Genomic DNA, 14,317 nt, shown 5'->3' on the forward strand with positions numbered 1-14,317 from the left:
GACAAATAACAAGGGAGGTGTCGTCCCTTGGTCTTGTGCATCTCTCCTCCTGTTGGAGAAACACTGCCTCCAACCCCAGTGCCTGGAGAGATATGGAGGCTTGAAGAAGGCATGGATCATTGCTGACGTTGATGCCTTGTTTCAAGGCACACTTGCTTATTCAAAGCATTTCAGTCTCCTCCGTCACCCCCACCTTCCCTTCCAGCCTCTTCCTCCACCTTGAGAGCAAAGGACGGGTCGAGAAACAGCACACGTTTGTCACAGTGAGGTTGGAAGTACCAAACAGTGCCAATGGTCTAAACATAGCCACAGAAATGCTTAAACTCAGGTTTCCCTCAAGAGCTTATAGGCAATAAAAAACCTCCAACCTTCTTTTCCCGTTGCTTAACTGGGAGAAACAATGAGGAACAGGAGTGAAGACAGACCAGTTACCATTTCTCACAGCTTATGGTTAAACAAAGAAAATGAATCTTTCCACTACTTACTGCGTAATTAAACTGCAGAGCCCACTGCACCAGATGGTGTGGAGATCAAGAGAGTAAATGAGTTCAGGAAAGGGCCCAACAAGTTCATGAAGGAGAGCTTTCTTGGCAGCTATTAAAAATGATGGGCTGACTGCAAGTTTTTGCCAAAAAGTCTCTCAGCCAACCAACGGCACAGCCAGAGAGGGAATCCTGCACTTACCATGTTATACACTCCCACAAACATCTGCTCCTACCCACTGCTGGAAGTAAAATACTGGGGTAAACAGCTCTTGGGTCTCATATCATGCAGCAGATATCGTTATACCATAGTTATTGGACTCCTTTGGTCCAGCATTAACTCTCATTCCTTTCTTTTGTTTTTTGACTCAGTTTAACTCTAACAAAGAAGGACAATTTGGACAGACGTGAGTTTTTTGCTGGCTACTTTTAAACAGCATTTACTGCCAATTTATTGAAATAGTGGTTCAGAGTCTGCAGGCCACTATCTACTTTGCTTTGTACATCAGGTAGAAGGTGGCTGGAGTGAAGGGCAGGGAATGAAAAGTCATCACAGTGAAGGCGAGTTCCCAGAAATCACACATTTCTCTTCGTGCCATGGGCAAGCGTCTCCACCTCCTTCATGAAGCGAAGGCACAGCTCCTCCTGCCATGGCAGAGCCACACATTGGACAGCCACCGGCAGACCCACGGCTCCTTCCACAGCCTGCAAAAATTAAGCATGGTGCTGAGTCAGAGCACCTGGGGAGGCACAAGAGAGAACACTGTCTTTTGATATTATAGGAAGAGAAGACCAAGAAAGATAGGCAAGGGGACAGTTGTCAGCCTGATGTACACCAGCCTCACTGCACCACATGTAGGGCAGTAACATGATGTATGCAAGCTGCATTACTAAACAAGCTTCCACTCTCATCGGAAGATGTAGAGACGGGTTGGGACAATGTGCCAGAGGTGTCACTGTGAATGTCATAACCTTCTGCTAAGTCTTAAAGGTCTTTCTTCACTGACCTCTTTCAGCCTCTTATCCCATGGGTCTCCATAGTGCCCTTGGTAATGCTTCAGTTCTTCCTCGTCGGCTCTTGTGACTGTGCTGACTGGCACCACCCCAGCAGGGAAGTTTAAGACGTTGTATAAATTGGTATACGAGGTTGCAGCTGGAGAAGATCACACAGAGCATGCAAAAATAGCAAAATTTAGTGTGCTGGGCCAGCAATGACTTTCAGATTATAATTTGAGTTGCAGGAATTGTAGACTGGAGTTGCTGGATCTGAAGAGACCATGAAAATATGCTGGTTTCAAAGGGACTTTTGATGGAGAGGTTGGAGGGCCACACGGCTGCTGAGACCAGAGAGAGACCTGTGCCTTCACCTGCCAGTTGGGTGGAGGTTAGATCTGCTCTGGGAGAGACAGATACGAGTATTTGATCTGATTCAGAGTCTGCATCTGTCTCAGGGAAAGATCCCAGCTTCAAGATAATCCAGATGTTCAGTTCTGTAACACCATCTTGGGGATTCTGGATCCCAAAGGGCCATTGCTAGAGAGATGGAGGACCCTGACAGCTGGATATCTATAAAAAAAACGTCTTTTTCTGCAAGTCACAGGCAACGAGCCTTTCTGTTACTTGCAAAGTCTTGGGAAATGTAAAATAGGCCCCTTCAGAAGAGCCTGGCCTTGTATTGAGGTCTACCACCCCTCTGACAACTATCCTCACAGCCACTCTTTGCTGGATAAGTAGCTCTTGGACTTTCTACAGGACAGACAATGCAGGTGGACTCACCCAGGAATGACTGGGACAGACGTGCCACTAATTGCTGCCCTATAATAATCCAAACACCTGCAGCTCAGATGAGGTGGGGGCATGAGAAGACCCACTCAGAGGAGACCTGTCCTTTGCTTTCTTCCCCAGAGGAAAGATCAAGCACTGCATATGATTTGGGGAATGTCCAAGAGACCAAAATATCTTGCTCCAGCTCTGCCCACAAATACCACTGTAGATGCATCCCGAGACACCTCAATGGAGATTACCAAATAGTTTCCCAGCGTAGCCATGGTTAAAGGCTGGCCCCAGCGCAGGACAAAGAACCACATCCAGCTTTAGCTTCCTCCATTTAGCAATGAATTCAGAGCAGTAAACCTAGAAGGAAAGAGGAGATATAATAAATAACATCTGTCGGACTGTAGTGGCAGATCAATGCCTACAGCTTGGGAAAAGAGGGTAAGAACCTTCTTGGATACAACTGAAAAAAATCAAATGAAATGAGTTGTACTTTGAAAGAGCCAATGGATTTTGTTCCTTCAGTCAGGTTTCCTGTCAGAATACAATGTGCTACCCAGACCTAGACATTAGTGGTAAGTGCGCATTTCAGAGTTATTCCTTTGAGCCTTAACCCAACCCTTGCTATGAACAGTTGTGTCTTCAAATTTTATTGAATGGAGATCAACAATACTTCAGAGATTTATGTCCAGCTGATTAAAAAGTCAAATTTCTTAAAAGCTTTGGTTAATTTGATAGAAGAATCTAGAAGACATTAATTCAAATATTTTCACAAAACCTTCTTTCATTCTGCATGAGGATAGAGGTAAGAAAAAGAAGCAGCAAGAGACAGCTAGGCAAGCCTGAAGACTTCCCCCCACAAGGCAGGAGGCACAGCTTCAGGCTTGTCCTGAAGGTCCGGGAGAGATCCGGTCTGGTTTACCGCAGCTTTGCTGAAGATCAGGCAATGAATGAACCCATCCTCGAAGAGCTGTTCCACTTTGTCTTAGTAAATAGACATGGATGGACCACAGTATGGCTGCTTCTGCAGCCGTATTCTGGTTACAGGGACACATTTGTCCCATGGTCTGGCCCCTGTTCTGCACAACTCTCTCATGCCAAGTGTTCTGTACAAGGGTTTTTCACATCTCTCACGAAAGCCCCAGCCATGAGGCTATTTTTCAGTCTGACCTCAATTTCCATCTGCAGTTTGAGATCCTTCCTGCTGGAAGTTCAACAAAGGAGATAGGTTTGCAGGAAATATAACCAGTGTAGCTAACCTGATTTTTTTTTTTTCTGAGAGAAAAGCTGGTTGCTAGCCAAAAGTTTTGAATCAGCTCTTGTTTGCAGTAGATGAAAACATGTGAATATGGTTTCACTGAAGAAAAACAATCCAAAATATCTCTGAGGCCAACAAACCTTTTAAAGAGCTTTCTTTTTGGTTGGGTTTTGGTTTTGCGGGAGGAGAGAGGAATCTGTTTTCACCTAAAAAACCCAATCAAACCCATTTCCTTCCAAACACTCCCATCAGCCCTGCTACCAGCCAGGTTTGTAGGAGTTTTTCCTCTGCCCTGTAATCTGTCAGACCGGCCACAAGTGAGCATCTAATGTCCATCGAGTGACTGGCACTGATGGAGGCTGCATGCTGCAGGGTGGGGGCATGTTTGTTCTTGGGGAGGGTTGCGAGGGTGTCCTAGGGAACAGAGATCCTGCCTTGTGGGAGGACACCAAAGCAGCTCAGCTTCTTCAGCCTTGCAAAACACCAGCTGAAAGGAGATACAATTGCTCTCTATAAATAGATCAAGGACAAGGGAGGCAGCGGAAAATACCGGAGAGGCGAGGTGCCATTTAAGCTCAAGGACGGGAATAAAATGAGGAAAAACTGGAACTGAATAAACAGCACAGGAAATATGAAGATTTCCAAGCATCTGAGCAGGGAAGTGAGGAGCCAGCCAATAAAAACAAATGCAAGAATATAACTCAACTGGTTTCAAAGAGGAACCTGATCAGTTTGTGGATAGCACTGGACTCAGCTGTCTAGAAGAACAGTTTCGTCCTATGTTACTGATCCCAAATGAGTTCATTTCAAACCCACCTAAGCCAAAGAGTTCACAACCACAATTTTTGACTCCTAAGGTCTCTGCTTGATAGTTCAAGCATGGTTTTAGCTCGTGACAATAGCACCTAATGTCTGAAATGAAGGATTTGCACCGAGACAGAAAGAAGAAAAAATGAAACCTCATCTTTAGTGGCTGTTCTTATGCTATTAGTGCTTAGGCAAAGCACTAAATGCACAAAAATGCAAAGCAAAGGATAATCTTTCTCCCCATTCTCCAGTAAGTAGAGACCTCCACATGAACATCTATTGCCTTGAGCTCTTATCACTTCTTGCAAAGCTTGGCTTTCAAAGAAAAGCCTAGCTGCTTTATTTCCACATGATCCATTTCCAACCCCAAATCCATCACAGAGCTCAAAGCAATTGCTTAGAAACTTCAAGGATCTCTCACTACATCCAGTATGGAAAAAGAAAAAAAAAAAAAATCACATTACCGCCACTGCTGCATGCTGATCCCAGAGTTTTTTGGCAGACCTGGAAATGTGGCAGAATTAATCAGCTTTGGGACTGTGGCAACAGAAAACAATTAACAAAATGCACAAACAGCCCATTGTTATGGAAACCGCATGACCCTTCTGGGAAGGAGCTATAGTATCACCAAGCTGATTTTTTTTGTAACCTACATGCTTACAGGTACATCAAAAGAGCTCACATTAAAAGCATGCCACCATGTCTAGGTGCTCTGGCACCTAGACAAGGATCATGGCAGTCTTCTAAATTCACTTGCTCCCAGTTTGGTGTGTCTGTCTCTCTTGGAGGGGCAGGTACTTCACACTACACAGCACCCGCAGGCAGAGACCTCTGCATTAATTTGGCATGTGATGCTCTGGGTACCAGAATCTACCTGATGGCGAAAGTAGCCCATATCTCTCTGTGCTGATCTCTGTGGAGGCATCCTAGTCCTGCCACGATGAGGATTCTTGAGCTCTTAAAACAACCTCTGGCTACATAGCCCTGGAAAACACTGGGCTAAGCCCAGGTGGTGCCGAGGCAGCACATTTTCATCTGACACAGCCTGTGCTGCACAGCCCTGTGACAGGGCTTTGCGCAGTGAGCTGGCATCTACCTTCATGAACCGGTGGACACATCCACATGCATCCCATTTCTCTAGAGCTACTTCAGTGCGTCTTACCCGACTCCACAGAGAGCGTTGAGATCCCGAGCGATTCGTGGGTACTTTTGGAGGGAATAGAAAAGCTTGGGATTAGTCAACAACAATGCAGCTGAAAAAGCTGGCTACCATGCAGTTGCATTTTGGGGCACACTTCTTGTCCTAGTAGAAGTGGCTCTGAAGAATAGATATGGTTTCCAATGAAGTGGTTTTACTCCCACATTAATTTATGCATTTAATCACAACAACTCATACCGATAAGTCTCTAGACCACACTGCCAGCCCTGCAGAGTACCTCCTGGATGTGGGGATGCTGTTTAGATCCTTGCTAGTGATATCCATTCTCTTGGTGCCCATTACTGGATGAGCTGTACGGCTCATGGGTTCCTGAGAACAGATCATATTTTGACCTCCCCATGCAAAACTCCCACAAAAGGTTGTCAGAGCCACTTGATAAGTTCAGCCTGGGTTTAGACACTAAGTGTATTTAAGCGTATTTCACTATGAAGCCCATCAGGCACTTAAGATGAAGCAGCTAAGCACTCCCAGAGGGGAGCAGCTCCCTCCCTGCACATGGAAACTTCCCTACCTTGCAGATTTGCTATAACACAGACATGTCCACACACTTACTATGGGTTTTAAAATGATAGCCAAGATCCTCTTCACCAGAGCAGGAAGCCTGTAAGTATTGAATTGGGACTTCAGGTTGGGATCCACGATGTCTCCATTGCTGGAAGGGCAGAGAGCGAAGGAGGAGTCAGGACAAGCCATCTGTGCCACAGCTACAGCAACAGCAGTGCTGCTTCCAAAGCAGGGTTTGTCTTAGAGGGAGCTGCTGGAAGACAAAATCTGCCTGTTTCAATCCAAAACCCTGAACAAGAGATGGTCGTGGAGTTTAGATGCTCAGGTGTAAATTCTCACTGCAAAAGTTAGAGAAATAAGTACTTTTTTACCTATGTTGTCAGTGCTGTAAAGGCTCTGGAGTGCTTTGCAGCAGTGGGGCCACGAACCACCCTGAGCACGTTTCACCTTGAAGTAAGTGAGCGGCTGGGTGGGCGTTTGGTTGCTGGCCAGGGCTAACCCACCGCACCTCCGCAGGAAGTTCTGTAGTGTGTGATCTTTCCCACGGGCCATGGACTAATAAAACACACAAAACCAGTTGCCACAGCACTGCTGACACATGGTATCTTATTACCGCACCACTTTATCCATGTGCGTGAACTGCTCTTGTGCACTAGCTGCTGCTCATGATAAATTCATCCTGCCAGAAATTTTTTCTTTTCTGCCCATTATTCAGTTTGCACCCACAAGAATATAAACACTCTGGATGCAACCACTGACCATACAGTGTCAAGTCTCTTGGACCACTCTGAAATGGGGGTTTTACTCACAAGCTGTCAACAAGGTGAGCAGCACCGTCCGAGAAAATCCCTCTGGTGAACAGCTCGTCCACCATGTAGTCAATCTTGGGTGGTGCAAAGGGAACAAGCTGCAAGAAAACCATCCCCGTTCAAGAGGCAACAAAATGAATGATTCATAGATCCCTATGTGAACCTCCCTGACTCACTAGTGAGGTGACTAGGAAGTGGTGGGAAGCTCAGGCCCTCCTTGCTGCTGTAGGACAGCCAGACCTCATTTTCGAAGGGACCTGGGTTAGCAGCATCTGCCTACTGTCCTTTCCTGTCTCCAAGGCATTAACACAAATTGTGACCTGGCACAGGCTCCACTCCTCCGCGCATTAGAGAATAATTTTTCAAGGCTTCAAAACACCAAGTATTTTTAATTAATTTGCATCACCAGAACAACTGCCATATAGAAATTCCCATTGGTGGAACCAAGAACAATTTAGACTAGAAGAGGTCCCTGGAGGTCAACTGCTCCAACCCTCTTCCCACTTACCCACCAAGAAATCTGTTTAACAGCTGAGAGATAGTGGAAACTGCTGTGAGTTTGATATTTATGGGAACACCAAGCATGACGGAAAAACACTGCTTTAGAAAAGGGTGACTTGGAGATATCTGATTCTCTGGTCTGCTAGGCCAGCAATATAAGCAAGATCGCTTTGGTTTGGGAAACAAACTGCTGTATGTGGCTTCCTCTTCAGAATCCTTGCAGTAGGGAGGGATGGTCCCTGTTTTACAGGCAGCAAAAGCAGAGATGGGAAGTGACTTGTCCAAACTCTGTAAGGAGCAAGACAATGGCTCCAAGCAACCACAGGCATGAAAACTCACCGTATGCCCTGCATCCTGGAGGAGCTTTCTGGTCTGCTGGATGGCCCGTTTCATGCTGGGTGAGGGCTGGAAGTAGCCGTCTCCTTCATAATACCCAATCCGAAGTGGCTTTGAACTGGTGTAAACCTGTGAGAAGAGGAGCCATCACTTGCACACGAGATAAACAATATTGGACCATTCCCAGGGCTCAGAGAGGCAGCAACTGAGGTCTCCTGGGTTGGAGGAACAACGGGAACAATAGCAACAGTGGAAAGCAGTATTGTCCAGAACATAGGTCTGCAGCCGTGGTCCTCAATATGGCCTTTCTGACACCATCTCCTGCCATATGAGCATGTCCCAGCTTTGAGATAGCAGGTGTGATAGCACCTGTGCAGACCACGTGCCTGGAGCGGCTGGCTACAGATGGAGTTCAGGGGCTGCTCCTCTAGTGTACGCGACTGGTCTGTGTTGTCTGGGTGTCAGGGACAACTGAAAGATCCTAGGGTGCTAGGACCTGAGTCAGAAAGACACGATCAGATGGCAGAAGCGGGGAACTAACTGCAAAGGGCAATGATTTCTTAGGTCAGGGACTGTTAAATCGGGCTCTCTAATTAAAGGAGTGAGGGGTGAATTCCTCTGATCAGGAGAAATCAGCTCCGTTCAGGAGGACACTCACTCCCCTGAGTCCTTCACTATCTTGAGACATGAAACCAGACAGGAATCTCCCAAGATCTCACTTTGCTGCCGGGCAAACGGAGGCAGGGACTGCCTCCGAGCCTTACCTCCTCGTCAAAGGGGAGGGGGGGCACAGTGGGGTCCAGCCGGAACATCTCCTGGCAGAGCAGTGCCTTCATGCAGAGGGCCAGGCTGTCCACATCTCTTGCCATTGGCCCCAGCACCGCTGTCACTGCAAACACAGAGGTTCTGTCACTGCTGTGCTGTCTTATGGTAAGTTACTGGTAGGGGTCCAGCATGGAAGAGTTTCAGTCAAGCCAGGGAAGGGAAATGGGGAACGAGTGAAATGGGCAAGAAAAGAGCAAGGAGGTCAGCAGGGATGGCCTGTAAGTCTCAGAGCAGAGGCGACCTACTGAGCAGAGATGACCAGGCTTCTGCAGGCACAGTGCCCGCGCAAGAGGAGTGAGGACTGCAGCCTTCCTGCCAACAGCGATGCCAGCTGGCAGCAGGTGAAGCCAACAGCATTTCCTGGAAGCATCTCCAGCAAAATAGCCCAGGCCTTTGGGATGCACATCTCATATTTCTCACCGCTACGCATTGCGTTGCCTGAATGCGCGTTGCTTCGATTCTGCTCAGATTCAGCTAACGCCTACCACCATCCAGAACAGAATTAATGGTGCAAAAAGGTGATAGCACAAGGCAGGTCCTGGTCTAACAGATCATTGGTTTTGACTGGCCATGAGACACATAACTGAGCAAGCACATTTGCTGGCATTTCAGCAGTAGGAAGAGATGTAAGAAGCAAAGGTTTGACAGTAGTAACACATCACCTGGATGAACTTACCTGATTTCATTCCTGTGATAGGAGAAACCACTCCCAGTTTACTAGGAACACAACGGGAGAAGCAGATTAGCAGCAGCTCTCACTGTAAGGCAGGTCACCATGCCGAGCGACAGACTTCCCATTTGCCCCTAGTCAACATTTAGGAGGGCAAAAGGTCCTGCAAAGACTTGATGCTTTCTAGGCTAGGAAGACTACCATGGTCTGTAAGCTTCTAGGGGCTAGAGACAGTTTTTATCATCTTTCCCTGGTGCATCTAATTCTTCAACTGTGAGCAAACCACCTCTGATAAGCAGAAAACTCTTACATGCAAAGCAAGGGCTGGAAAACATCTGCAAATGAGATGGCCCTGTATATTTGCTTTCAGCTTCCTGGCCAAGGCTCTTAAAAATTGAGTAAGTCTTTCCTGTGTTAACAGATGGAGGTCATCACATGTCATTTAGGGTGCTAACTCAAACCTGGAGGAAACCATGGACACTATTGCAAAGTTTGATAGGCTGTGGGGGACACTTTGCAGTCTCCACAGTGGGTGGAAGAAGAGGACAGATGTCGGGATGTACCTGATCCTGTTGCCTGTGGGTTTGAGCCCGCACAACCCGCAGAAGCTGGATGGCAGGCGGATGCTGCCAGCTACATCTGAGCCGATGCCCAGGATGGAGCCTCCTCCTGCGATCAGAGCTCCCTCCCCTCCTGAGGAGCCTCCAGGGCTCTTCTGGTGGTTGAGAGGGTTCAGCGTCTGGCCGAAGATGAGGTTGCTGCAGTCGTAGCTGGGGAGAAGAAGATCAGCATGTGAGTGACGTACTTCTGTCTCTAGGAACCATAAATACAAGGCACAGAGCATCCGTGCACGGATGATTGTGGAATTAATCCCAGCAGGTAGAATCAGCATGAAGTAGATTTGTTGGGACAGCTGAATTTAAGACAAAAGAGGCATCAAATATAAGAAAAATAATTTCAGATTGAAATGAGGAGGCAATTAACTCAACCCGCATGATCAGCTTGGACAAGGGTGGGAGCTTGTGCATGCAGGCCCACCCTCTCTCAAATAGCAAGAATCACACGAAATAGCGTTTTCACAAAGGCAAACACCCGATTACTTTATCATCGTCTGTGGGATGTTGGTTTTCACGAAGGGGATTGCCCCCTGGCTCTTTAGAACCTGGACAATGACGCTGTCTTCTTCCTTCACTTGGCCCAGAAACTTCACCATCCCTCCAGAGGAGACGTGGCCCTTGGGGATGGGAAGCAAAGCTCTTTAGGCACCAAGAAAGATGCTGTTTGGAGCTGTGACAATAACAGACATAAGTCCTGATGCCTCCTGTGACAAAGTTCCCACCTAACTTTTCTCACAGGCAGAACAAGAGCTGGCTACCCCAGGGAAAACCAGATCAGAGCAGGTTAGAAATTTCAGCAGAAAACAAAACTTTTGTGAGAAAAAAGGCAAGTTTGCTGGTCCCACAGTATTTGGTCCAGAACATCATTTTCTGAGGGAACTCTCAGCCAGTCCTGATGAGGATGGGACACCCTGGCCTGTTCTGAGCCCCAGGCCAAGAGGCAGGAGAATTAGGGATGTACCTTGCAGTCAATGTGGTCCTTGATGCTGATGGGAATGCCATAGAGCAGCCCTTTCTCCTTCTGCTTCTTCAGTTTCTGGAGCTGATCCTCACAGCCATGAATGAAGTCTATCACACAGTTCACTTCCTGAGTCACCTCCAAAGCCTCTCCAGAACAGAGAAGAGTAGCAAGTCAGATGAATGAACCGAAAGAAGGAAACAGTATTTAAACAGTTTTCAAGCTGAAAATTCAATCATCTTAAACATCCAGCACTCGTTATTCAGACCTTACCTATAAGCTTTAGATGTTTCTTGCTGGGATAATTTTTCGCCCTGGGTCTCTGTCCTGCTTATTTGCCCATAAGCCACCCTTCAGACACCACAGTATTGACAAACTTTAATCCCCAGCATTGCCGGGTCTCTCAGCAAAGGAGCTGGTTTTTAATTTGAGAGCCCTCACTGCAGAGGAGCCCCGCAGCATCTCTCCTATGCTAGAAGTACCACTCACTTTGCCCATGTAGGAGTAGAGGACACTTTCTGGGGATAGGGACCCCTCCTTCAGCTTCTCCGCCAGCTCCACCATTGTCAGTGAGAGGACATGTGCAGTCTGGGTGCCTGGGTTCTGCAAAGGGTAGGAAATTAGGTGCAGAGGGAAGAAAATGACAGAAGAGGTTGGTGTTGAGGCTGCAAATACCCAGTTTTGTCATCTGCCCAGCAACGACCTTGAACAGAGAATTTTACGAGACGTTCCCTGTAGAAATACAGACCTCCCACACAGCACTGCGTGTGCTGCAGTGGGGAATTTGCTGACGAGGAATTTGCTGAGTCTTAGTTCGTAACAACAGAACCAAAACAGGCTTCTTGACTGGAGCGTTGCATGAACCTGTAAGAGAGGTTTGACCTGTCTCTGTTTACTCTCCTGCAAGCCTTAACCCCTCTTCTGACTCATAGACAATGTGGTGAACAGCAGTTCAACTAGCTGAAGTTTTACAAAATTTATCATTAACATGGGAAAAAAAAGCGCGTATGGGCTGTTTGCAACCTCCTCCCCAAGAAAAGACTAGCAGTACGTATTTATTCTGAGTTTAAGACAAATCCCAAATCCAAGGATCTGTCCTCCTAAAATCCAGGTGTTTCTTTACCTGGTCATGGGCAGGAGGAAATGGCTTTTGGTCACAGACGTGCAGATATTGGAGCTTCCCCTCCTTGTGCTTTGATGAGGATGATGGGGCAGACAGGTCCCTATGGATGGGCAGAAGTGAGGAGGATGGGAGAGGAAAGGCTTGGCAGTAGGGACGGATGAAGAGAAAAGGGCATAGGGAGGTCTGGGGTGGTGATCTGATTCAGAGGGTTCTAAACTCTGATCCATCTTTTATCCTCAGGATTCCCTCAACAGGTCTGTATTAAGAAATACTTCCTTTACCCTGTCTTTATAGAAGGTATTTTTGTGACAACAGAGGGTGGTAACCCTCAAAAAAATTAGTAATGATCCAAGAAGTGCATATGCCCTGACCACCATTCAAAGAGGGATTGATCAGCACTCTCCCCTTTCTTTGGTTACCCAAAATACAATCCTTTCCCCCCACTCGCACTTTCCCCCAAATTACCTCTTGCTTAAACCTGCGAACTGCGTTCTCCATTCGCTCCAGGGCCAGATCCCGTGTCCTCCTCGCCTCCTCCATCTTCTGCTGGATCTCCCTATGTCCCAGCCATTTCAGTAGCACAATGGCTGCAGCTGAACCGCAGAGCAGAGCCGAGAGGGTGCGAGGGTCTATCCACAATGGATCTAGAACCTGCCACAGCCGCTCTTGGGTCATGATTTCTCTCCCAGTCCTTCCTGTTCTGGTCCAGCTACAGCCACCTGAGTCTCCCACCTTCTCCTAAGGAGGGCTGATGAACGAAGACTATGCGATTGCCTGCTGTGCAAGATCAGCTCTGAAGCAGAGTTGCATTAACAGAGTCCAGGAATGGACTTTTTAGACCATGGACTTTGAAAGGGTCTGCCTGCTGGAGAAGCACTGTGGGTTGGGCTGCAAAGCAGCATGCTCAGCTCACACTGGGTTTGGGGGAAGTGGTGTCTCCCCAGATTGTCTCTCCAAGCCACTGGCTGCGGCTGTACCTGGCTACACACAGGGGACAGAGCTGATTAGCAAAGCCGAATGTTTGCAAAACCTAGGTATGAGCTATCCCTACTGTATCCATGTCTAATAATTGATTAGCACTTAAACCCATTAACTAGAGGTGCTAAGCCATCATCTCTCTCCCTCAGGCAGCAGCTTGGGCAGCCCTTTGAGCCTGGGACAACATAGCTCTGCTCGTCCTGGGGAACCTCATGCAGGGAGTGAAATTGCACTTATTGGAGAAGAGGGAGTTCGGGAGAACCAAGAGTACGAAGGTGCACGCAGGACACAGTGACTCTGGAAAGGCAGCACGGAAGAAGCTATCTGAAAATGCCTTTAACAATTATGACTTCTCTGTGTCATTTTCAAGCCAAGCCCCTTCGAAAAGCATTTTGGTAACCCAGATCAGGGGGTGAGCACTTTTGGAAGATCCTCTCTGATGGACCCAGTATCCCATCTGCTCTCCAGTTTCTAAGCCATCCTTCCAGCCAGCACAAGGCAAAGGAGCTGAACTATGCACCCTTGCCAGCCTCAGGATCTGCCCCTTGCCATGGGTGCTCCCCACTCATTATCCTCAAAAGTACAGAAAGGAGGGACTGGAAAAAAACAAAACAAACAAAAAAAAACCCCACACTTTTCTCAACCCGCAAGGGTTGCAAGCCTACAGGGAAGGAATAGGAGATGTCTCTGAAAATTCATTACCAAGACACGCAATGTTGCCATATCTGGAGAGATGCTGGCTCTGCTCCAAGAAGTAGAGTTGCAGAGCTTGTAAGGAAGCTGCATCCAGGGTAATCCTTATTCGCTGGTGGAAACGTCTTGTTTGGGGACCGAAAGCCAGTGATCATGCTGCTGCCACGTTACCTTGCCTGTTTACAGACATGTCCCATGGGATTATTCCTGTGGCAGCAGGGAGGGAGCTCGGGAAAGATGCAAGACCTCACAGAGAAATTGGGTGCCAACTGGAAAGGCGAGGAGGATCCTCCCTGTTCGGCCAGTACAGAGACCAAAGAGAGCCAAACTGAAAGTGGATGTTACCAACCTCTTTCCACTGACTGTGGATACGTGGTCTTCATTGCTCCTTCTCAGCCTTAACCTTCAGTGCTGCCATTCACACCGACCTCCCTCTGTCCACACTGGGCTGGGAGCAGCCTGCAGCTGGCCCTTTTTGGTAACCTTGAGTCTTGAAAGCCACACAGCAGCTTTGGCCCTGCCTGGTGCTGTCCCAGGGCTCCCAGTCAGGAGCGTTTACTGGTTCAGGTCCACTGGTGTCTCCGTCGTTTGGACCCCTGCACCCTGCCCACCTCCGTGCCAGGGAGAGAGCCATTAAACCAACAGAGCGATGCTGCTCTTGGCTCTCCTGGGGCATGGGCTTAGGTGGCATTGCCTCTTCTGGGACAAGCTCCTCCAGGCTTGAATGTTAAAATGCGAACAGAGAAACCCTGTCCAGCATTTTC

General features: G+C 47.8%; 1 protein-coding gene across 1 annotated transcript; it reads right to left on the bottom strand.

Moving 5' to 3' along the window:
* Window positions 1–899: 899 nt before the first annotated feature.
* On the bottom strand, window positions 900–14,086 carry LOC104373206 (vitamin D3 hydroxylase-associated protein). The gene is made up of 15 exons (XM_086617557.1): window positions 12,348–14,086; window positions 11,249–11,362; window positions 10,763–10,906; window positions 10,285–10,418; window positions 9,748–9,954; window positions 9,191–9,231; window positions 8,454–8,578; window positions 7,693–7,818; window positions 6,853–6,950; window positions 6,092–6,191; window positions 5,483–5,526; window positions 4,785–4,824; window positions 2,507–2,615; window positions 1,490–1,635; window positions 900–1,187 (listed from the first exon to the last, which is right to left on the bottom strand). The coding sequence occupies exons 1-15, from the start codon at window positions 12,555–12,557 to the stop codon at window positions 1,059–1,061; spliced, it is 1,767 nt and encodes a 588-aa protein (XP_086473683.1). The 5' UTR covers window positions 12,558–14,086; the 3' UTR covers window positions 900–1,058.
* Between the last annotated feature and the right edge of the window lie 231 nt (window positions 14,087–14,317).

The sequence above is a fragment of the Tauraco erythrolophus genome, chromosome 10, assembly GCF_009769465.1.
Source record: "Tauraco erythrolophus isolate bTauEry1 chromosome 10, bTauEry1.pri, whole genome shotgun sequence".
Lineage (NCBI taxonomy): Eukaryota > Metazoa > Chordata > Aves > Musophagiformes > Musophagidae > Tauraco > Tauraco erythrolophus.